The sequence below is a fragment of the Melanostigma gelatinosum genome, assembly GCF_949748355.1.
Source record: "Melanostigma gelatinosum genome assembly, chromosome: 18".
Lineage (NCBI taxonomy): Eukaryota > Metazoa > Chordata > Actinopteri > Perciformes > Zoarcidae > Melanostigma > Melanostigma gelatinosum.
In genome coordinates, this window is record NC_136651.1 from 21,421,398 (window position 1) to 21,446,931 (window position 25,534).

General features: G+C 42.0%; 1 protein-coding gene across 1 annotated transcript; it reads right to left on the reverse strand.

The window, feature by feature from the left end:
- Positions 1-8,752: 8,752 nt before the first annotated feature.
- Positions 8,753-24,594, reverse strand: tpm2 (tropomyosin 2 (beta)). The gene is made up of 9 exons (XM_079289724.1): positions 24,342-24,594; positions 20,278-20,403; positions 16,437-16,570; positions 16,094-16,211; positions 15,436-15,506; positions 13,042-13,117; positions 11,172-11,234; positions 10,753-10,822; positions 8,753-9,120 (listed from the first exon to the last, which is right to left on the reverse strand). Exons 1-9 carry the CDS (start codon positions 24,453-24,455, stop codon positions 9,038-9,040), a joined length of 855 nt encoding a protein of 284 aa, XP_079145850.1. The 5' UTR covers positions 24,456-24,594; the 3' UTR covers positions 8,753-9,037.
- Positions 24,595-25,534: the final 940 nt, after the last annotated feature.

Genomic DNA, 25,534 nt, shown 5'->3' on the forward strand with positions numbered 1-25,534 from the left:
TTTGCCTGGGTCGGGTGAGACCGCCTGGCTGCTAACCACATGTCCCAAAAACTTCACCTCTTTCTGTGAAAGCTGGCATTTCTCAGTGCGGAGGTTGAGGCCATAACATCCCAGGGCCTTGAACACTGACTCCAGATTGTCCAAATTATCTAAAAAATGTTAGACACTGTTAGTTGTTCCCCCCCCAAGCATCGTTGCATTAACCTTTGAAAGGTGGCTGGTGCACTACACAAGCCACCAGGCATCCTTAGTTGTCCTCTACCACCCCTTGACGAACATCAACTCATCAACTCATCTATTTACTCTCACACTGCCAGGGTCAACAGTAGAGATAGTGGCTAGTCTCTGGAACCCTTGGAGATCAACAGCATAAGAGTGTATGTTCCTTACTCTTAAGGGGATTCAACCCCTCCTCACTGCCCCTAGGGCCTTAGCCACCTCTATACCCCCATAATGCCCTAGGGCACTGGTTCTCAACTGGTCTGGCTGCAGGACCCACCATCACCCCTTAATGACAAGCCACGACCCAAATCGAGGAAAATTTTCAACTTCTCAAATGTATTTAATGAAAAGATGGTGCAGTGGGAACCCGAGCTGAACATGTCCTCTGCAGTCGTAGTGTAGGGAGTCTCTTGTCAGTCCCCGCCCCACACATGTTTCACGTAAAGGAGTAAACTGCTTTGTTTGTTATGTCTGTAGATTCTCCATTTGTAATGCACCACTTGCCCTAATTCAAGCTGTGGTCTGTTGTTTCATGTCATCCGACATGTATTCAATTTGCCTACTTACTGTGTCATTTGATGGAGGTAGAGTTTTCAGTTTATCCGCTGCGGATTGATCCAACAAATGCCGCTTCAGTTTTGACGGCTTCATGCTTTCTTGTGCCAGAACCTCGCTGCACAAAACACACTGAGCTTTTTGCCCTCTTTTGTCCTCAATGTAATAAAATTCATATCTCATGTAGTCGGTGTCGTACTTGAGATTGAGAAAATCTCCGGAACATTACAATAATACTGTGTGTATTCTACAACATGTGGGATGCTGTGTCTTTTGATGCTGCTGCTTTTCAATCAAAGGCCACATCGAGGACTTTCTGTCTTGTAACGCAAGAGGAGGACCTATGATCATCTTCCAGTATCAATGTAACTAAAAGGAATACAAACTTCAATAAATAATCATTAAAAAAAAATATATATATATATATATATATATATATATATATATATATATTTTGGAGTTATATTAAGATTAGGCTAATTTACTTTGATATTATACAGCAGAGCATATCCTACGTTTTGAATTGATCAAATCAAATTACCCTTACAAAAACATTCTGGTATAAACATCAAATTAAAGACGTAATCAAAAATGAAACAAGTAATCCTTTACAATGTAACTAAATCCAATTCATTTTTTTCAAATAGTTTCAACCCAACCCGATTGCCTGTTTATATTTGGCTTATTTAAAATGTTTTACTCTCTATGTCACTGACTGTTATAGTATGATATCCTTTTTCTTATGACATTTGATTGCTATCCTGAAGTAATGGTGAAGTCTCTTTTTGCTGTTGCTTGTGTTTGGGTTGTGCTTCGTATTCTTTGTTATCATTATTCTTGTCAGTGTACATTTTGGGACCCCTTGACATCATTGATCCTGATATCATTCATTTGGCTTTGGTCTACTATGTACTTAGTTGTGGCCTGTGTTAGGGGAGGTCATTGGTTGGATGCCTGAACCAACAGGCTAAATATGGGAGGGTGAAATGCTGAGACCTGCTGTATGATTCTCACCTCTTCATCACAAATATCTAGCTGGAATTCATTGGGATTTATGTTTTCACATGAATCACTCCATCCATCAAGTCAAGTCACTTGTTTTGTTTCTTCCAAAGGGTTTACACTGGTGATTTTGCATCAGTACATGGGTAACAACTCAGAAACAATCAAACTTTACGTCATGTCAAAGTAAAAACAAAAACACAGACAGATATGACTACTTCAACCAATTATGTGTTTGTGATGGTCTGTGGAGCAAAGTGACAAGGTAATGAACAATGTTTATGTCAGACCATGACATCACTGTAAAAAGTGATAACATCTCAAAGACATCCTAGAATTATGATATCTATCTTTTCAGGAAATCTATCTTTTTTTTACCATATAAAACCATTTTTTCAGTTAGGTTAGACGTCAGTATTACACCTCCAACCACCACTATCATCTTCTAATATGGAAAATCAGTCCCACTCTCATATTTCTACCAGTTTGTTCTATTAGTCATTTAAATTACATTAATGCATCTAATGTTGTGACATGCCTAATATACCAGACAAGAATGACTTCAAATAATGTAGCCAATCAGTGGTTCATTTTACTGAAAAGGTTAAATTAAAGGACAAAATGTGCTTTTGGTCATTCCCTTCTTAAATACGTATGTGTGTTCTGATCTGATGCCCCAATCAGCATTTGTCAGTACCTTCCGAAACTGTTAGAAATAACTAGAACAAAAAATATTCAAAGGAGCGTTTTCTGATTCGCCCCAATTAAGCATTGGTTATCATTATTCTTAAAAGATGGCAATACATAGAGCTCTGCTACATACACAAATATGCCAAATGAGAAATGCTTCGTCATGTTTGGTCAAACAAGAGAAAAGTTTTGAGCAGAAACAATTGCTATGGTTGTGCCCAATAGTGAATGGAAGGAACGTTTTATTGATTGTAGGATCATTTCTGATGACCTTTAGAGTGCATGTACACAAAGTAGCTTTCAGTTTGCAATAGACACTTACTTGCTCATGTCTCTTAAGGGGCACCATAGATTTACATATCAACCAATTCTCACATGACTTGTTTTTACCTATACACCTGCTGATGTTACACTGAGAGATTAAACCTTGTTGTCCTCCACCTAGCTCTGTAAAGGTCTCTATAGATTGTTGAGCTCCAGGAGGGTTTGGTCCAAGGTCTGGTGCATGTCCAAGTTCTCTTCTTTGGCTTGGGCCAGTTTCTCTGGAGAAGGAAACAAAGTTGCAGATGAGTTTCCATATATATTTCCTGTCTTGAGCTGAAGATACAGAACCTCTAATTCTACAGTATTTATGCAGTCTGTGAATTGTTTTTTAACCATATAAAGGTGTGCTAAGACAGACAAGAAGCTCAATCAGCAGTGTTCAGAAGATCAAAAGAGAATAATGAAATGCTGCTGGACACCATCGCAAACCTGCTTTAAAGGAGACAAATCATGCTCATTTTAAGGTTCATACCTGTAATATGGGTTTCTACTATAACATGTTTACATGCTTTAATGTTCAAAAACATTTTATTTTCTCATACTGTATTTCTGAATATACCTTTATTCACCCTCTGTCTGAAACACTCGTCTTAGCTCTGTTTCATTCCCTCCTTGCTGCCAGTGGCAGTACACAAAGTGGATAAGTCTCCTTGCGTTCCACACAGGTCAGGATCTTATGTAAACAAAGTCTACCTGCTACAGCTCCCTGCTACAGCTCCCTGCTACCTGCTACAGCTCCCTGCTACCTGCTACAGCTCCCTGCTACAGCTCCCTGCTACCTGCTACAGCTACAGCTACCTGCTACAGCTCCCTGCTACCTGCTACAGCTCCCTGCTACAGCTCCCTGCTACCTGCTACAGCTCCCTGCTACCTGCTACAGCTCCCTGCTACCTGCTACAGCTCCCTGCTACCTGCTACAGCTCCCTGCTACAGCTCCCTGCTACAGCTACCTGCTACAGCTCCCTGCTACAGCTACAGCTACCTGCTATAGCTACCAGCTACCTGCTACAGCTCCCTGCTACAGCTACCTGCTACAGCTCCCTGCTACAGCTACCTGCTACAGCTACCTGCTACCTGCTACAGCTACCTGCTACCTGCTACAGCTACCTGCTACCTGCTACAGCTACCTGCTACAGCTACCTGCTATAGCTACCAGCTACCTGCTACAGCTCCCTGCTACCTGCTACAGCTACCTGCTACCTGCTACAGCTCCCTGCTACAGCTACCTGCTACAGCTCCCTGCTACAGCTACCTGCTACAGCTACCTGCTACCTGCTACAGCTACCTGCTACCTGCTACAGCTACCTGCTACCTGCTACAGCTACCTGCTACCTGCTACAGCTACCTGCTACAGCTACCTGCTATAGCTACCAGCTACCTGCTACAGCTCCCTGCTACCTGCTACAGCTACCTGCTACAGCTACAGCTACCTGCTACAGCTCCCTGCTACAGGTACCTGCTACCGCTACCTGCTACAGCTACAGCTCCCTGCTACAGCTACCTGCTACAGCTACAGCTCCCTGCTACCTGCTACAGCTCCCTGCTACAGCTCCCTGCTACAGCTACAGCTCCCTGCTACCGCTCCCTGCTACAGCTCCCTGCTACAGCTCCCTGCTACAGCTACCTGCTACAGCTCCCTGCTACAGCTCCCTGCTACCTGCTACAGCTACCTGCTACCTGCTACCTGCTACCTGCTACAGCTCCCTGCTACCTGCTACAGCTACCTGCTACCTGCTACAGCTACCTGCTCCCTGCTACAGCTCCCTGCTACAGCTACCTGCTACCTGCTACAGCTACCTGCTACAGCTCCCTGCTACCTGCTACCTGCTCCCTGCTACCTGCTCCCTGCTACCTGCTACAGCTCCCTGCTACAGCTACCTGCTACAGCTACCTGCTACAGCTCCCTGCTACAGCTACCTGCTCCCTGATACCTGCTACAGCTCCCTGCTACAGCTACCTGCTACAGCTACAGCTCCCTGCTACAGCTACCTGCTACAGCTCCCTGCTACAGCTCCCTGCTACAGCTCTCTGCTACAGCTCCCTGCTACAGCTCCCTGCTACAGCTACCTGCTACCTGCTACAGCTACCTGCTACAGCTACCTGCCAGTCCCAGCTACAAATAGCATGTAGTAGCCTACACCCGGCCTCTTTGATCTTCTCACTGTTGGCCTGGCATTTACTGCACTTAATGGCTCCATTAAATCCGTATTTCACTTCTATATTTTTCCAGTCCAACAAAGGTAAGCACACTCTGGGCTGTGTTTGTCATCGTGCCTGCTACTTTATGGTCAGAGTGCACCTTGTTGCCCTCTAAGGCTGTGGTTGACAGACTACCGCTCCCTCTTTTCTCTCTGGAGGTTTTCAAGCATTCCTCTCATAGTGCTGGCTCGCTCACCAGCTACACTGACTGTCTTAAACAGTCTCTTGTGCTAATTTACTCCTTCTATTGCTCGATATTGCAGTTGTGTGCAGTGGTTAGAGGTTCTGATTCGCATCCTGTGGCCTTCTCACAGTACCCGCTCAGATTTTCTAGCTGGACCCTGGACAAATCTAGCATTGTTCTAGCTGAACAACGCTAGTGTGTTTCTCTTGTGGAGCTCAACTTCAGGTTGAGGATGGCCACGAGTTGTGCCCCAAGTGTCTGGGTGCAGGCCACCTTAGAGAGGCCCTTTCTGACCCATGTATTGGCTGCAGCATTTTGACACTGGAGAGACTGCGTCAGGGCCTCCTGTTTGGAGATGACCTTCCACCCTCAGAGAAACTGATTCACACAAACAGCGGAAGAAACACAGAAGCAGGCCACAGGAGGAGCGCAGAAGCCCGGAACGCAAGAAGGCAAAGGGGCAAGCTCCCTCTCGCCAGGAGATGGAGGCTTTAAGAGTTGAAATAGAGCAGCTCAAAGCACTGGTGTGGGCCCCAGCTTTTTTGGAGTAGCAAGGGCTAACCCACTGTCTCAGAGGTAAATATTGTACTTTTTACTGGGTTGTCTTATTTCAGTTTGTGGGTTGGTAGGCACTCAGATACCCAGATGGATGTGCACAAGCACCGGAAAGGTGAGATTTTCATCATTTGTCTTCTTTAACACTGCACTACATTTTTCAATAACAACTTATTTTACAAAACTGTTTCCTGGAAAAAAAAAACAATGTGATTTGGTATTATACTGGGGCGGCCAGTAATTATTATTTTCACTATCAACTAATGAATTAATTATTTTACATTTAACACTAAGTCTGTAGAATGACAATTGGCCATAAAAAGTCCCCAGAGCTGAGGGTGTCTTTAAATTACTTGTTGTGTCCGACTCCAAAACACAAAGATACCCAGTTTACAATGATAGTAAACGGATTAAAGGCATACATAAATGTTTAGTGACTTTAAACATTACAGTACAAATATTAGTTATTGTTTAGAAGAATCTCCTGCCCTCCATTTAAATCCACGCAAACAACAAGTATGCATTTATTAGTGGAACCTTTATTTTCCATGTATGATGAACTGGATGTTTACCTGGAGGCAGATTTCACATCTTTGCATATTCGGCAGAGCAGTGACTAAAATACTCCAGGTTACACTTAGCCCGGTTACAGATCTCGGAGCTGATTTAATAGAAAAATTAGTAATTTATTTATGTATCATTATCAGACAGTTACACTGGGAATTAAAATGGCCAATAATAAGTACCAGATTATATACGTAGTTCATTTCCAGGAAATGCTTAGGAAATGATCAACTGTAAAATATAATTTATTAACACCATTTCTGACAGTAATTATCAAAACATGAACTGGACTCACTCACCACATCTACAAAACATGTTTCACCAGCAAAAGGCCAGAACTCACTTAAAACATACATAACATGTGTCAACATTAAAGGAACAGCGTGTAAGAGATATAAAGGACTTCTTCTAAGCTAACGAAAACATTACCATTCTGAGTTTTGGGTGATTATACATTAATGAAAATATAGTTATGAATATTATATTCCATTTCTGTCAATAATCCCCCTAAATGTTACACACTGTCACAATGAAACATCATTTGTCGCTGATGGAATCAAGGCAGTCAGATTTATGAATTGTGACGTGACGGTGTATCCATGTCGTATATTTTTCTCTGTGAACTGTAACCAAGTGTGACAACTGTTCAAAGATGGTCACACACCCTCAGTGTAGATGACAGATGCTACTCTCTTTGCCGATTGTAGAGTCCAACACAGGACACTACGGTCCGCCTGCATTTGGAGAGACAGCGAGTGTGACTACCGACAGTGGCAAGCGTGTGCCACTGCGGTGCCAGTGCCACACGGAGGATCTCGGCCTTGCTGTGCATTTGTGTTAAACGTTGCTTATGTCAATGGCATGTGAAGTTTTCATCAATGCATCACTACATTTCTGAGAAACCTTTGGATAAGTAGGTGTTGGTGAGTTGGGTGTTTGATAGCTAGTATTCGGGTGGATTTACTGAAAGTCTTCATACATGCGAGGACCCAGTTTCAGGCTCTAATCCAACAATATCAGTTCCTCAAGAAAGGTGAGGTTCTTTTTTCAGCGTGCTGTCAGACAATAAGTCACATAAGGATGGACGCACGCAATCTATTTAATCAAGGTGTGTGAGCAGAAAGAATCTGACTGTGACTTCATGTAAGTAATCAACTGGGGAAGTTTCATGATGGCATCTATTAAATATGTCTACCCCATTTAACAAAATGTACGTCATTTTACAATACTCATCTTTAAAGGCTGTTTTCTCTATATTATTTTCTTTTGTCAGACTCTGATCCAGAAATCTCCACTTCAGCAGCTCTTACATTCACCAAACTTTAAATTTAATTTCTCTCTATACTCTGAAGGTTTTTACAGAGGGGTTTGTTCATATATCAAAAAACCTTTGACTATTATGTCAACAAAAAACAATAAAAAAATTTTAACATATCTTTTTCCAATGTTCTGTTATGGATATGTATGCAAATTGACACATATTTCATACGAAAATGTCTCATTTGGATGTTTAAACATACATTTCAGAAAGCTAGTAATACAAAATAATTGTCTTCCTAAAAATAAATCTGATGATGAAGATTCATGGTGATATATTATTTCAGATTTTGCAGCGTCACCTTAAGATGGGCACCATGTGAGTCAAATAACAGCAAAATGTAAATTGTCTTAACCATAAATAGATCCTTGTGAAACAGATGTATATTAGCCTATGTTTGATCTGTTAACCTTTTGGTCATCTCAGACAAACGTGTATTGTTATTCAGCCCTTTTAGTATAAAATCCTTGCCCGTAGCTTTCTGAGCAGAAAGGTGCAGTTTCTTTGTGCATGCGTTTCTCTCCCTGCTGCATGAAGGGTCATCAGCAACCATCGTTCTTCTTTGAAACATAAGGGGATGGTTCACATTTCTTTGTGGAGTTGTTGAGGTACTTATCAGTAGATGATGGTCAGCACGCCCCAGTTTGGAGTAACAGACAAGAGTACCTGCACAGGATTGAAGCAATGTACTGCTGTGGACTGGGCAGCAGCCTAACGTATTTTAGACAGCTAAAACATCTGTTTAAGTGTACGCTATATTTAGAATACTTTCTCTGCTCCAACTACTACTCTGAGGCAGCGGTAGACTTTGTCGCTGTCTTGGGGGAATTTGTCTCTCCCATTTAAAGAGTCCTCCAGTGTTTGGTGCTTTGGTCCAGCACCAACGCTTCCCAAGTAAAAACTCCTGACGTAAAACGAAGGAACTGATCGGGCTCAATATCGCAATATAACCGATACCTATCAATTAAAAAATATCTTAATTGGCCCCGATATCGATCTATGAGACTTTTACCAGGACATCCCTACTTATTTCTGCTTACAAATACATTATGGTGTGCTACAAAGCAGCTGTTAATTATTCATATACTGCTTATGAATATTCAGTAGAGGAAGTAAACAAAATAGAAAGACAGGAAGGAGACAGAAAAGTAGAGAGAGCTTTAATACATTCATTACAGAGGGGGAATATTCAATAAAGAGAGGACATTAACTAAGTGAACCTGCAGACACACAGCAGTGACTGGGTGAGCAATAACTTAACCCTGTACAAAGACTAGTGCTGTGTAACACGGGTGGGTGGATTCGGCACATTGCATTTCTAGAATCTTCCAGCCCCTGATACCACTGTGGAATGGAACAAAACAACAAGCAGGCGGACAATAGTTCAGACAGGAAGGAGGAGCAAAGAGGAAGTGAGAGAGCCGCTACAGTGTAGTCATGTCGTTGAGGGCCAGGTCCAGCTCCTCGCTGAGAGCCTTGCCCTTCAGCTTCTGAGCATACACCTCATCTGGAGGAGGATACACACACACACACACACACACACACACACAGAAAGAGATACCCAACAGACGATGCACAGAACGGAAATGGAAAGAGGCAAAGGGACAGGAAAAAGAAAATTAATCGAAACTGGTAACCTCTTAAACTGAATGAGCAAGACTCCAAAACTGGTGTTAGTCTCGTCATCACATCAGCTGGTTACTGCAGCTCACCAAGATTCAACTTCAAGCTCATTCAGAAAAATAATGTCATCCCTGATCCTTGTAGTCTGGGTTCAAACACACAAACTGGACAAGACCATGCAGTGTTATCAATTACTGCTCCACTCAACAGCTCGATATACAACACATGCCAGAGACAACAGGGTCACAATCACCCCAAACAGCATTAGGAAATGATTAGTGCATTCAGGTAAACCTCTGGAAGCCATGTTGGAAGTGCACACTTCCTGGAAACAGTACATGTAAGAAGCTTGTCTCTGACTTGGATGTGTCAATAACATCAGATCATGACACCACGAACAAAGTCTTACTGTTACCTCAATAGCAGTACTCTGATTCTATTCGTAGAATTGATACGTATACACGCTGCAATAACATCGTGTAAAAACACCATGACAAGAATAAAAAGTATAGTTCGAAAAACATGCTTCTCAAATGAACTGAAGTCATTCCGCTCCTTAATATTGTCGCAATCAAATATAAAATAAAATAGCAATAGCAGTATGAAAGCGCTTTGAGTGGTCGGATGACTGGAAAGGCGCTATACAAGTACAAGTCCACTACCATTTACCATTTGCCAGCTAAAGAAGTTCTGGTTTAATTTGGAGCAGAACTCTTCGCACAGCTGTTATATGTCGCAAGTGTGGACGTAAGGGGTCCCATGCACGGCGCAAGGGTGTGAAAATAATCTTCACGACTGCATATGCGTGCAGGGATGACCCCAATAGCGACAGCTCTCAGGGACCTACACCTCTACTCATAGAATCTAGAGTTACAGTACGTCAGTTATGTTACTGTTGATGACAAGTCAACATATCCTGATTTTGCTGATTCAAAGCTTTTAATTAACAAACAACGGTGGACTTTTATTGTTAAGAATTAATAGGAAACTGTGTTCATCACCAAATTAGTTGGACACACGTGCGGACACAGCTTGGTTCCGACCGGGCATTTCCGATCACTCGAGTAACAAAAAGACGAGTGTAACCAGGGCCATTGTTTTGGAGGCTAATGGCTGAACATCAAGAGCTCAGCGTGGCATTGAGGTCACCCAGGCTCAGTTTGACTGCCTTTACAGATCTTCACATAACTGCTCATTAAGGCTCCAAGTCCGCACAGGGGAAAACCACAGAGACAATGCGTCTCAGTGTCACCATTCTGTCATTGGGTACGTTAATCTGGTGATCACTGTGTATTTACACACTAAGATCACGTCCACGCTCAAGCTGAATAACCATGCACATGCAATCATTTAGATAGAGGTGATTTGGCTTCATCAGTCAAAACACTACAGATTTCCAGCCAGTCATCAATTCAGTTCCAACAGCAGAACTGGAAGCAGCAAGGGTGTTTGTTATTTTAACATGATTCACTGCATGACAGAGAGCAGGCATGTTACACAGGTGAGTGTTGAATACCTTCCAAGTCATCGATGGTTTTCTCCAGCTTGGCCACAGACCTCTCAGCAAACTCTGCACGAGTCTCAGCCTTTGAAACAAACCACAGCACAAGTTAAGTTAAGTTTTTTTTTAAGTTTATTGTCATATATATTTACACATATACAAAAGTCGTCCTCTGCATTGAACCCATCCCTAGCTCATTGGGAGCAGTGGGCTGCTGAGAGGCGCCCGGGGAGCAGTTAGGGGTTCAGTGTCTTGCTCAGGGACACTTCGGCATCGGACACGTAGCAGCCAAGGATCGAACCGCCGACCTTGCGGTTGCCGGACGACCCTCTCTACCCAGTGAGCCACGGCCGCCCCACAGGACAGCATGGGTCAATGCACACTCTTTGATATGTGTTCATTCACTTCATATGGCGTAACAGAAAGAATCTCACCTCTTTCAGTTTGTCACTAAGAACTTTAACTTCTTCCTCATATTTGTCCTCCTTTTGAGAGTACTAAAATCCAAATAGAAAAAGATGTTAAAATGCATTTACAACTCCATTATTAACAACTAAAAGAAAACATACTTCATAAATGGATCGTTAATACATTATTCACAAATATTCTTGAACAGAAGCAAGGATAATTATGCAAAATTGGGTGTGAAACAGAATTAAACAGTACAACGTTAAGACAGCCTTAGGGCATTTCAACCTTGCCATTAAGATCATTTCACCACAGTGTTTCTGAAACAAGCCAAATCTTCTTTGAAAAACCAGAAGGTTGTTTCACAATATTTTCTGCAGTCCATGATGAAAACGTTGTTTTTTAACTGATTTCAACTGATATAAAGATATGACCAATTTATTGTTAAATGTTTTGTAAGTGGGGCTGTGTGAGGTTCTTCTCCATAGTCTGTGTATTAGCTCCAGTAGATGGAGTTTGGAGAAACCGACAGGAGTACCAGCGCAGGAGCAAAGCAATGCACTGCTGTGGACGGGCACATTCAGTTCAGTTCTCCATCAGAAAGGGCTGACTGAAATATTCTAAATCTAGTGCACACATTAAGTGATATTGATTTTTTTAGGTGTCTAAAATGTGTTTTGCTGCTTCCTCCGTCCTCAGCAGTTTAGTGCTCGGCTCCTGTACCGGTGGTCCTGTCTGTTTCTCCATCTACTGTAGCTGATAGATTGACGATGGAGAGGTTCTTCATACAACCACACTTCAAAACACCCAAACTATATCTTTCATCTAAACAAAGACGCTATCTGGAAATGACATTGTTATATACTACCAGACTTGTTACCTTATTATTATTATTATAAACTTGGTGTCGGATCTCTTAAACCCTTTAATAACATTTCAAGACATTAAGACTTTCGATCTTGTCAAATGCAGAACTTGAATTAACCAAATATTTAAAAAAATGATGTGGGTCTGCTGTGGTGCTGCTGAAAGGAATTATGAGACCTTATTATCTCCTTTACTTTGGTAAAAGATGGTCCAGTGTATCCTATGCTAAAGGAGATAAGAAAAGAAGCAACGATGCCCCTTTTCTTAGCATTTAGAGAATTTGACCAGCTGTTATCATGGCTGATACTAAGATACTTTCCCTCATTAGGAACCTTCCTAACCAAAAAGGACTTCATTTGTTCAAGGACCTTCCTCCTCTGAACTATGTCTCTACCAGGCGTCCACCTTTGGTTCTTAAAAGTGAAGCCAAAGCTTCATGTGTTAAAGCTGCATTCTCTCTAGTGTCTCCTCTGGTTGTATAGAAGTCTATGAGAAAATGACTCTACTTCTCTCTTCATTTATTCCCTCAGTAAACATTGTAAACATGAGTTTATGGTTCAATCTCTAGTTTCAAGTCTTCTTCAATACAGCATGATGTTCATTTAGTACATTATGGTCCATTTAGAGTCACACAGACCATAAAGCAGGGGATGCTTTAGGGCGGGCTTACTGTGATTGACAGGTCTCTAGCAGAGCTGTATACAGTGTCTCTACGTCACTCCTCTGCAGTCTAAATATGGTCAATTCCTGTTCACTGGTTACAAAAAAAAACAAGATTGCGACAGACAAAATTGCCAAACTCAAAGCTTCCAAACGTCAGTCAACAAAGCAATGGGTGACGTCACGACGACTATGCCCACGTCATGTGTCTATGGTCTCTCAGTCTCCATAATTGTCTAATGAGGACTGTATGCGAGTTGTTAAGTGGACATGGATTCCGATCACTGTGTGTTTGAATTGGTTTAATGTCGGTAGTTTTGTTGGGACTGGCCAGTCCCGTGGCTGAATGCCCCTCAGCTCCTACTGTACCTTCTCAGCCTGGGCTTCCAGTGACTTCAAGTTGTTGGTGACATTTTTCAACTCTTCCTCAAGGTCACCTGATTTACTGAGCAAGGCAAAGGACAGGAAAAGCAAGAGAAGAAAAAGTAGTGATTTGAAAGGCAGGAAAGCAGACCCTGACATGGTTTGATGACCATGTCTTTGTCCGTCTTACTCAGAGACAGAAGATGGATCGCTGGCATGAAACCGCTCTGTTCAACTCTGAGTAAGACAGCAAAGGAGGCTTTTAAGTTTTTGAATGGAAAATGTATGCCAAAATGAAGATACAGATTAATCACAAATTGAAAAAAGAATTCTGTTGTAATTCTATATTTTTCCAGTAAGCCCCATGTGCAGACCCAGACTAACAACATGAATTGCATTTCTCAATACTTTCTGACTTCCCTACTCTCAACCAATGAGCTCAGCTCTTCATCCTCAAGACGTAAGTCTTTGAAAATAGCTCATGAATTAAACTTTTTTTTTTAAAGGATCAGCTGAAACTGTTTGTTGTATCTCCCTCTCTGTTTTTGAACTTGAAATTCATTGTGGCCCCCCCCAGCTATGATAACCAAACCTGTGCAATTCCTCATTGGTTTTGGTCTTTTCGTGGGATTTGTTCACAAGAAAAACAACATAGAATATCAGCAGACGTATACTTTTAGTACTACCGTACTTGAAGGACATGCTGGAGGATAAGTGCAAGCCAGACAGAAAACAAAGAGAGGGGTTGAGAGGCTGCAGGTCAGAGGAGCAGAATTAGACCCTGGTTGAGTTCGTACAGTAAGTACCTCTTCCTCTCCGCACATCGTGGACTTCAAATTCTGGTCCATTAGTCTGAGCTCCTCCTCCAGCTCCCTCACTCTCCTGAAGGGGTTAGTCGGGGAGGTCGGGGGTGAGAGGGGGCCGTGGGCAGGGCGGCCATAAAACAACAACAAACAGTAACAGGTCCCACACAGGCGGTGTGGTGTGTTCAGGCATGCATGACATATAAACACACACCCAGCTAGGTCTCTATTCCATTTGTCCTGCAGCTTGTATTCACACATGGCCACATGATCAAATGAATAATCGATTAGTCAGTTAACGGAAAATAAATCGTCAACCATTTCAATACCGGCTTCAACGTTTCGGTCTTTTATAAAGCAAAATGTCAAACGTAATTCAATGTGAGGATAGATTATGCTCTTCGACTCTGCATTTTACAGCTGAAATAATTGATCAATTTGTTGTTAATCAAAAACAGTTGTTAAGAGAATCATGCAGCACCAAACGTCATTACAAACACTGGGGCTGGGTTGCACCAACAAGGATTAAAACATGATTTTACTTTTAATCATGTTCCACCAAAATTCGAAACTAACTTTAAACTAAGACATTTCAAAAGCTCTCTGGACTGAATTAAAATTAAAATGTGTTGCACCTAAACTTCAAACTGCAATTTAAACTGTGATCCAGTATTAACTTTAAACTGACACTTGAAGAGGTTTAACTTTTAAAATGGCTGCCTTTTTGAGATGGAAGTTCATTGAAGAAAGTTAAGGGACGGACTCAATCCAAGTGAGTTGCATGCATGGAAACTGTTCTGGAGCTGAACAGGAAGACTGGACCAACAGGCAGGTTTGTTCCTTCCTGTTGTCGGTCCCTTTATCTTCTGGTATTTGGTCACATTACTTTCATTTCTCAAAGGAGGAGAAATTAGAGCTTCTCTGCCGAGTCATCATGAGTTACATTAGGTTAACTAACTGACTTTTTAACTAGCTTATTATGATTTTTCCACTATTATTGTTATTTATTGAGTTAATTCAATTTTTTATTTGATGATGCTGTTGCCGATAAGATTTCATCGATGTCGATCCTTAAGCTTGCGATGTCGAGACGAGACTGGGACGTTCTATTTGTATTTTTTATTTCACTCCTAAGGCAGGGGTTGGCTTTCTTATCGGTTTTGTTTTTCGTGAAAAATATGAAACATGGATACATTTACCTTCTAGGTCCGACAGCACGTACAAATTAATTTATTCATTTTAATTTGGTTGAGCAAGCATCTCCGTCCTGATTAAGCTGTGTAATTGTGGTTTAAACTTGGATTTACTCAACAATTAAGCAACAGAGCTTCATTTTAAATCAGGAATTACTCATTTTGAACCTAGTTTTGCTGAACTCTGATTAGAACTAACCGTATATTAAATGAATCCTTGTTGGTACAACCCATCTTCAGGGGATTATATTGTTGTAAAATAAGAAATTTGTCAATGACAAAGGGAATGCGTCAGATCACATGTTGCCATAGTAGTGATCACATGATCTCTACTATGGCAACATGAATAATGTACAGTGGCTCTTGTGTCGGTGTGAGTTTTCATGGTGCGGGTGTTGACTTACGCCTCGGCCACCTCGGCACGCTCCTCTGAGCGTTCCAGATCACCCTCCAGGATCACCAGTTTACGAGCAACCTGCAGACAATCAGCAATCAGCACACACCCTGTCGAAACAGTGTCATCACACTGATAGTATGTATCCTCACTGTGTTCCAATTACAGACTGTACTAATTGTGAAGAGCGTGTACTATATTCAGAGATGGGTCCCAGGTTAGTCTGGGCTATGGGGCCAAAGACCAAGACATAAACTCATTACCCAAAATTCACCAAATTCTACATTTTAAACAGTTAGTATGGTACTTACAGAAATACATTCAACTTTGAGTGTATTACTTTAAAATGAACTTCATAACGTTTGGTGTGTTATCCCTGCTACACAGTTAAGTCATAATGTTTTGTTGACCACATCTAAATCTTCACATGTGATCTGCTGTATCACCTGTTTCTGTGTGCTGGTCTGCAATGACAACACCCACCTTTACCTGAGAATCCTTTGTTAAATCTTTTTATTGCCCCTAGTTTTCTTTATTGAAGTCACTTTTCCAGAACCTGTTTAGAATGAGTGTGTAGTATTACTTGGTAGAGCTGAACTGGGACACAGCTCACTACATGTATACGACGTCCTGCAAAGACGTTGATAAAAAACCAGTGACTGCTCCACCTCTTCATATTTGCGGTCGGCCTCCTCAGCGATGTGTTTGGCCTCCTTCAGCTGCATCTCCTGGATCTCCATTTTCTCCTCGTCTTTTGATGCTCTGTTCTCTATGACCTTCATTCCTCTGAGTGACAAGAGGAACAGCCGGTCAGAATCAACTGTTCATGTGTGACTCACTATCTATAACATCTTCCTACATGTGTTGATCTGAACAGTATTCAGTAAGTGCTAAAGAGCCTCGTCTACACATCATAACTGTGAAACAATGGTGTCTTCTTCTACTGCGGAGGAGCTCCAGCAATCTGACAACATAACCCTGAAGAAGTTCAAGGAACATGAAGTTCTTCACCTCTCGCTCTCATCTGCAGCTTTCTCAGCCTCTTCCAGCTTCTGCAGAGCAGTAGCCAGTCTCTCCTGAGCTCGGTCCAACTCCTCCTCCACCAGCTGGATACGCCTGTTTAGAGATGCCACTTCTGCCTCAGCCTGTAGCCACACACACACACACACACACACACACACACACACACACACACACACACACACACACACACACACACACACACACACACACACACACACACACACACACACACACACACACACACACACACACACACACACACACACACACACACAGTAATAAGAGCCTAAGGAAGTCACATTATATCCATAACGTCTATGAGAACTGCATATAACAGCAGACAGACTTACAAATTAAAAAACATAATCAGTTCAACAATTTGGGTTTTGTGTGATCTGTGTGACTTGCCATCAAAAAGATAATGATGATTAAAGCATCCAAATGATAAATATGGCATTCATTCATACAGTAGACCTTTAAGCTTTCAATTTTAGTCATCCAAGTGGCTAATATCTTACACCACGTCGCCCCTCCATACAGGTCAAATCAGCTAAATACCTGAACACTGTGATAGACACACTGACTGATATAAAGTCAGCAAATATTTATTAAAAAGTAGAGGAAAGAAACAATGGTGGTAAAAACAACAGGCAACCAGCGCTGCAGAGTAAGAAGGAAGAGAGAAAGATCTCAGACCAGAAGCACCAGAGACGAGAAGGTAGAAGCTGATGTTAGACGCTAGAACACATTCGTCTGATTGAAGGTGCAGAATCATTTATACAATTATACATTTCATAAATCTGTATTTGTTTTAGTGTTCTACATCTCATAGAAGGTTGAAAAAATGTTTTAATTCTGAGGAAGACAGCCCAGACAAAAAATATATATGTTGCATACACTGATCAATTTCAGCAGTTGAGTCAATTTTGCTTCCATAACGTGTCGTCGTCCAGACTAGAGGAAATTTTACCACTTTGTCCGTTTGTGTCTGTAGATTTCTAATAAATTCATTCAAAGTTACCATTCGATAATTCATCATGTGTATATTTAAACGTAACTCTGCAGAAATCGCCAGCTCAGCAGCACTTACATGTTTCATTCCTCTCTATATTCTGAAGGTTTTTACAGAGAGGTTGGTACATAAATCATTCATAGCCGATACATACAGCATTGTATTTCTAAAAACGGGAGCACTTTTGGTTTTTATGTAAAACCTTTGACTTGAACATGAGAATTCTGACTTTAGAACTCAGAATTCTGACTTTAATCTGAGAACTCGAACACATTTCCACATGCGGCTGGAACCCCCTCCGCAGGCCACATCTTTGACTCTCTCACGCGGTTGGAAGCAGCTTGAGAGGAGCTACAGGTGGAGCGCTGAGCCCCGTAGCTCCCGGTGTAGAGGTGTGTTACCCTCTCTCTGCCGTGCCTCTCCATGTCCGCCTCCTCCTGCAGCAGCTCGGCTCGGTCTCCCGCCTCGAACGCCGCTTGCTGCAGCGTCTGAATTTTCCTTCTGACCGCGTCCATAGACGCTAAAGTCGCCATACTGGGAACACTCAACTCCGCTCCTTCCAGGTGTCAACGCGTCAGAGGTCGGCATCAACGGGACAATTCTTCCGGACACGATGTCAAAATAAAGCAATTGTCAGTAAACCTCTTATTTTGAAATTACACAAATTATCAATCCCATTCTCGATCATTTGTGCGCATGAATTAGTACCAATAGTTCGTCATCTGTACCTTCTAATTGGGATTTAATTTGCACTGACAAATAATTTGTCCTCCGAAATTAAAATGACTGAATTGTTCCTCTAAAATGAATCAATTAGCTTACTTATTTCACCCCCTTATTAGAATATATATATATATATATATATATATATATATATATATATATATATATATATATATATATATATATATATATATATATATATATATATTTTAAATGCACATACAAGTGGAACAGGTTGTGTTCAGGGTGTGATGGGTCTGCAGTGATGTTTCCTGACTCTGGAGGAGAATAACTCCTGGATGGAGGGCAGACTGGCACCAGTGACAGTCTGTTCCTGTCCTGTGGCTGATCCAAACCACACAGTGATGGATTTGCAGAGAACAGAACTCTGTTAGCAGAGAAGAATTATGTCAGCAGCTCCAGAGGCAGGTTGAACTTCCTGAGCTGAGGCAGGGAGTAGCATACGTCCTTTTCTCCTGATGGTGTCTATGTTAGACGTCCACTATAGGCACTGAGAGCGGAAGGCTTCCAGTGGACACAGTGGTCGTTGTTCAGGATGTGATGGGGGCAGCAGTTGGTAAGACGTTCTGAGATTACAACTTCTCACATCAATAACTTGTACGCTAATCATTGTTAAAACACAAAGGATGCCTCTGTGCAATCTTAGTAAGTCAACGAGCTACAAGATGATTTTCATCAAAACCAGCAGGCCTCCGAGCGGGATAAATAACATGTGTTTGTATACGTGCTGTGAGAAAAGGCACAGGGACCGTCTACATACAGACAAACTACAAAAAGATTCAATAAATTCATTGCTATGTAGTGTAGCTGACCCAATTAAACTCATGCATCAATGGTCTCCTGTGGGATATACTACAATGCTCATTTTGAAAAGATAAACTTTTCCATAATTGTCGGGAATTTGTATAAGGAAATTCTTTAACTATATATATTACTCAAAATTATGCAGAAGCATATATTTGCTTGGATATAGCAGCAGCTATATCCACTGCTGGAATCCATCCACTGCTGGAATCCATCCACTGCTGGAATCCATCCACTGCTGGAATCCCCAACCTGACTTGCGGACCTCATTAAAGAATGAAATATTTCTTGTTTCTCTTCCGGTCCAGTCGGGTTATGGGGAGGCTGACAGCTTGGTGGGCAACCCTCAGGCCCTCAGTAAGGGGCTTTCTCATTCTAGTCAGCAGTGTTCCCCTTATTTTTAGGTTTCAGTTGTTATGAGTTATAGGTTTGGAGAACTGCAGCACCATTGCCCCACAACATAAGAACCACACACAAGGAGGGACGCAGGGCCAGCACCATCACTTGCAACCAAGTGCAGGAGGACAAGGGAAATGGTGGAGAATTGTGGTGTGGAATTGAGTGAATCAATCATGAGTGTTTTGATTCAATTGGCCTAACAGTGTGAACTCAAAGGGTCCCACATGAGCGTCAGTACAGCAGCATCTGCACAGGCTGGTGCCAAGCAAATACTCAAGAAACCAAATCCTCCACACCAAGCTCCCCAGATTAGTCAGGATAGATGGTGTTCGCCTCAAGGTGCTGAAAAGCTTCATATGTTGGTAGAATCTGACAGATTTAATACTGCCTCTGCTGCTGCTGTCAGCGGTGAGACGGCCACTCAGCGTCAGAGACTAATGATGCCGCTTTTGAGATTTAGCTCGACCTGCTTTAAATTGTGCTCCTGAAGGTCAGCAGTCAAATGTTTGTGATTATTGGGCATGAGACGTGGAGTGTAACGTTTGACTGACGTTAACAAACTGCTCTGTGCATACTTGAAACGCAGGAGTTAAGACTTGACACTGTTACTTTAATGTCACTGATGGTCTAAATGTACAACTGTGTAGTAATTCATGTTAAACAGCCTGGTGCTACTTTCTTTTACAACACCTGAAAGAAACTGTTTGAGTCGTGATATATGAAACATTGACAGCACATGTAGTCAACAACATGGCACCTGTGTTGCCGTGGAAAGGGTTCTTGTGACCCGACCACAATCGGTCAATTTGTTCTTGATATCGTTGCCTCCCTGCAGTAATGTGACCGATGGCCTCAGCACCCTTCACTCACATCTGTTGCCTTTTTCTCTGCTTGCTCCAGCTTCTCCTGGGCATCCTTCAGCGACTCGGAGTATTTGTCCAGCTCATCCTCCACTCCTTTCAGCTTCTTCTGCAGACCCAGCAACTCCTCCTCCAGCTACAGGCCAAACAAACACACAGTACACACACAGAAACATGAGCAGCATGTCAGATAATACAACATAACGAATACCAAATTCATTGAGGAGAATAACTCTTTACACCACTGGTAGGATGACCTGTGAGGGTAATATTCTCCATCCAACACGTAAGATGTCTCAACAAACCCCGTCTCCTACAAAGTGCATGTGGGAGGCTGTGGCTCAGAGGTTGCTCCTCGAAGACAAATTGATATCCATTAAAAAAACTAGAAATAAACTTGAAAAACTGTTGAATTAAAGGAATCATTTCTGGTTTTCTTTGGTATTTTTGTCACATACAGATTTGCAATGATGGTTGCTGGGTATTATGTATGTTGATGTACAATTTCAAGTCTCAAGCGGTCTCAAGCCTAGTTGATTATGTGACATGTGAGTAGCTAGTTTAGGTGCAAAATCTGTCAACACTAACGAGCTGAAAACATCCGCAGGCTGAGCGAGCATTCACAATGTTGCTTCCTCCTCAGACTCTTTGTGCTTCTTGTCCTCGCAGGTTTCCATGGATCGTGGTTCTACCTGGACCCTGGTCCTGCCTGACACCCACAGCTGCTATTATTATTATTAGTCACATTTCAATTACTATTAATGTTACTATCACTGCTTTAATCATTATTATTTATTTAATCCACTGCTGCTGTTTTTATGAGTCGTACTACTTCATTTTTCTGTCATTATTCTGTTATTATTGATGCTACTACTGCTATTACTACTTTATACATTACATGAATCATTGATGTCATATGCATTGAACGTGTTGTAACTCTGTGCTGTTCATTCTGTACACATGACATCGATCTCACTCCATCCTGATAGAGGATCCTCCTCTGCTGCTCTCCCTCTTTTCTCCCGTTAAAGGGTTTTTGGGGAGTTCTTCCTGTCCCCATGTGAGGGTCCTGGGACAGAGGATGTCACATGTGTACAGATCGTAAAGCCCTCTGAGGAGGATGTGTGATTTTGTGTTATAAATAAAGAAATAAATGAAGTTGAATTCATAGCTTTGAAACATGACAGAGGCAGTGAGTAACTAGGGTCCATCATAATCAGCGTTTCAACAATAGGTGGTGCTATGTGACAGACTTTTAGGAAAAGTCAAAAACTAGAGAACTTGGACATTTTATTGAAATAAAGTTAAATACAATCAAAATGCAGACACGGGTCAATTTTAGCTGTTGGCGGTTCTAGTGTTAAAAATAACATCTGTTCTAGAGCTTCAAGTCACAATTGTCCTGATTCAATCATCAGCCATCGTTCATCATCTTGTGGACGAGAGGCCAAGATGTCGTAGAAAATATTTGTTTTTAAAGATTTTACTTGTTCACCCGTCATTCATGATTCTTCATATGCAGCACTAGCCTCCCACCGTATACCAAATCATACACAAGACATCTCAATGTCAAAGAGACATATGTCCATGAAGTCTAATCTGGGACACTCCAATGGTGATCGAATAGGCAGATTGTCATCAAATCAGTGGAGCATATTCAGCAGAATGCTGAGCGTTTTCTTGTTCACAACAAGATGAGTCCCTTCCATTTTTGGACTTCAGGCTTTTTTTATCCAATGACTCATTTGCAAAAATTGTTTTAGCAAGTCTCCATTTGCAACAACAGCTTCACGGACTATAAAAAGCCAATTGTAAATGACAGTGATGTGGCCTGACCACAATGTCCTTTCTTAACACTTCTGCCAGTCGGCCCCAGCCTGTAGCCATGTAGGGCCTCTCAGTCACAAATAGCCTGCACGGTCCTGATCCTACAGTCGACATTGTGGCAACTCCCGAACCAACAGCCTTGACCGTCTTTCTGAGAGGAGCAACGATTCAAAGAAGGTGGGGGACTTTATAGGGAACACAGAAATAGCCATGCCAGTGTTCAGTGCTCCTATGTAGAGACACGTTATTGTGCAGCCATTGTAATAGCTGAGGAGCTGGGATCCCCTGGGAACAAATGTCATGTAGACAGTTGCATATGTTGAATAGCTGCTATCGATTCATTTACTGCGATGTGATCTTTTAAATGACACTGTGGAGCTGCACAGGAGCGACTGTCTCTAGACCATAAAGGGATATCACTGTGTTCTTCAGCTGAAACAATAAGCCGTGACTCATTCCTCGGGTCACAGCTGGAAACTGCAGAAGGATTTGTCAGCACATTGTGGATGAGTCGTCAACCACTGGTGGGCCTCAGGGCGCCATCTAGTAGGCAGCGGAGGTACTGCCAAATGTTTTTTTTAAATATATCTTTATAATTATTTTAATTTGATTTATTCACATGAATTAAATTGAAAAAAAAAAATTCAAACAAAGCATCATTTTTATGACTACTAACGTTTGACTATCACCACGCTAATCACGACACATCATCATGCTTTACTTTTTTGGCACTGTTAGCTTGCTGACGTTCCAGCATACAGTGACACTAAATGGCTCTGGTGAAATTGAAATGAACTGGAATGATTTGAAAAAATAAGGTGGGAGACAACCCTGTGCCATGAAAAGTTTCAAAGCGTGTGGTGAGGAAATGACAGTGAATACATCACATTTGGATTCATGATGGGGCAGTGGACGGTGAGGGATAACTGAATACTTAATATTTGTTCTCATTATTTGGAACGGTGGTCCTCTGGACCTTTCATCAAAAGTGACTTGCTTTCCGTCTTTCTAACATGGTCCTTGTGGTGCTGTGCACACAAGGATTTATAGACCCCATGATTTCTCTCTCTAGCTGCCCTTGGAGCAAACTTGATATTATATGAATAATGAGATAAGCACAATTACATAACTTCTGTGCAACACTTTTCATATTGTCCATTTTTTACATTGATAATTACAAGTTTTCTATCTTCAGCCTACCAACAGACATTTCTTTGTTAATGTGTCTGTACCTGTTCGGCTGTGTGCACATTCATATTTGTGAGAAATGGTGTTCTACAAGGCACACACTTCCACTGGGTCACAACATATTGTCCTAACATACCATTCACCAATTATGACAGAAAGCCAACATCCATACAGTGGATTCATTACTTTCAATTACTGTTTAGAAGACTGCGTTTCTGTTCATTCTGCTATCAGCCTCACTTAGTTCCCAATTAGACCAATGACGGATGCTTGACACCAATGATGATGTATTGGCCAGTAAATGTTTAGATTACACATCACGTAACATTTTTTGATGAGGATCCCTTTACTTTTATGGGCAGATTGGTGGTCCGGGGTTAAAGCAGTTTGCCTCTGGCAAAGGATCTTTTTTCCCTGTCATTTCCCATATCCTTACTAATTTCCTGTCATTCTGTCCACTCACTAATTAAGGGATAAAATGCCCGTAAAAATATTTTTAAAATACAATTTAGCCAGCCTTTTGCAGGGCAAACTAACATGTGATGGAGACACTGTTTCGAATAATCTCAAAACCTGTGCATTTTTGGGGTTTTAAGATTTTCTCACTTTAAAAGCCACTACCAACGAGGCTACCCTATGACAACCACGAGCTGGTGGAAAATACTGAAGAAAGGCCAAAACAAGTACAGAACAGAAGCCATCTAAAGTTTAACATCAGATCATTTTAGCCATTATGAAGTGTTTCAATGCTTTTGAATTCAATTGAATGAAGCCTTTCCAAAGTTACAGTCATGCTTCACGCCCCTGGTGTTCTTCAGTCAGGCCTCTTCTCGTAGAGGTCCTCGATGGTCCGTCATGCCTTGGAACACGCTTTCCCTGTCTCTGCTTAAAAGTCCTGGAGAACTTGACATGCACACTTGCCTAACATTGTCCTCCTCTTGCTTTAGCTTTCTTTTGTTTGAGTTGTAATTGATTTAATTGTTTTAACAGCACTCATTTAATAAATGCAACCCCCTGCGCGCACTCTGATGAGAGAACGTAGCAGCTCGATGTGTCTACCTGTTTGCACTTGTCCTCCGCTCCTTTCTTGTCCCCCTCGGCCTGCTCTGCCCGGTCTATCGCATTCTCCTTATCCAGCTTCAGCATCTGCATTTTCTTCTTGATGGCCTCCATGGTTCTTCAGGTAGTGGGCTCTTAGCAGAGGGAGAAGTGCGCTCGGTTAGTCCAGACAGAGACGACAGGGACGGAGGACGGAGGTGGAGAGGAGCGCGCGTGCAGCTTGTCTGAGCGGCAGAACTCGAAGATGGAATACCAGCTGCACGAGCCTCTACACTTTTTTTCGGGGAGGATTTGCACGGGGACGTTGCCCATATTTAGGCAGCGAGAGTTGTCCAGTCTGTGCGCGTGACATGTGTCTTCAGCACGTGTGAATACATCACATCCAGGTGCGTCAGGTCCACCTGGATCACTGGTGGTCCTGCACCTCAACTCACATCCAGCGTGTCCATGGAGAACAAGTTGACCCTGAGGGAAATTGATTGACCTTTAAAGAAGCTAAGCAAGTCTGCAACGTGGTCAGGAAGCATTCAGACATAACGCAATGCTCCTCTTTTCAAATACAAATCATGCATTCAATTCAATGACTTCATTTATTTCAGTGGAAATAAGAAAACAGTTGTGGTCAACTCAGTCCATTTACTCTATTGTTGTTTCTCTTGTATTATACTTTATTCTACTCTAATACATCTCAGTGAGAAATATCAATAATTATGATTATATAATGTACATTTTTCTGAAATGGGTCATTCTGCATGAGAAGCCTGCTTTTGGTACTTTTAGTACATTTTGGTGCTGATACTTTTGTATCATTTTTTTGTGCTGTTGGAATGAAGTGCGGCCCTGCTGCCAATCAGAGCCAGCTGGGTGGGCATGAAACAGGATGGTCCAGGGCTGCACCCCAGAGAGCCCTTATGTAACCCTGCCTACCTCAAGATGCAACCACATGCTCCACAAAAAGCCATAATCTATCTCTTTCTCTTCATTCTCATTCTCATTTGCTCAGGAATCCACTGGCTTCCACTTAAGGTTCTCAAAAAGAAGTCTGATTGAATAAGAACCACTGATCACCAACCAATGGGTGACATCACGACCTCTATGTCCACTTCTTATATACAGTCTATGACTGTCACTTATTTTGATAGGGGCTTATACAGTGGCTCTCAGAAGGACTATTTTATACAGAATAGTGCAGC

Bases quoted from the DNA above. Each gene is read 5' to 3' on its own strand.
- tpm2 (XM_079289724.1), bottom strand. From the start codon at position 24,455: ATGGAGGCCATCAAGAAGAAAATGCAGATGCTGAAGCTGGATAAGGAG. The intron at 20,404-24,341 runs GTAGACACATCG...TTTGGCCTGTAG, and splicing joins CGGAGGACAAGTGCAAACAG to CTGGAGGAGGAGTTGCTGGG. The intron at 11,235-13,041 runs GTACAGTAGGAG...TTTGGATTTTAG, and splicing joins TGGAAGCCCAGGCTGAGAAG to TACTCTCAAAAGGAGGACAA.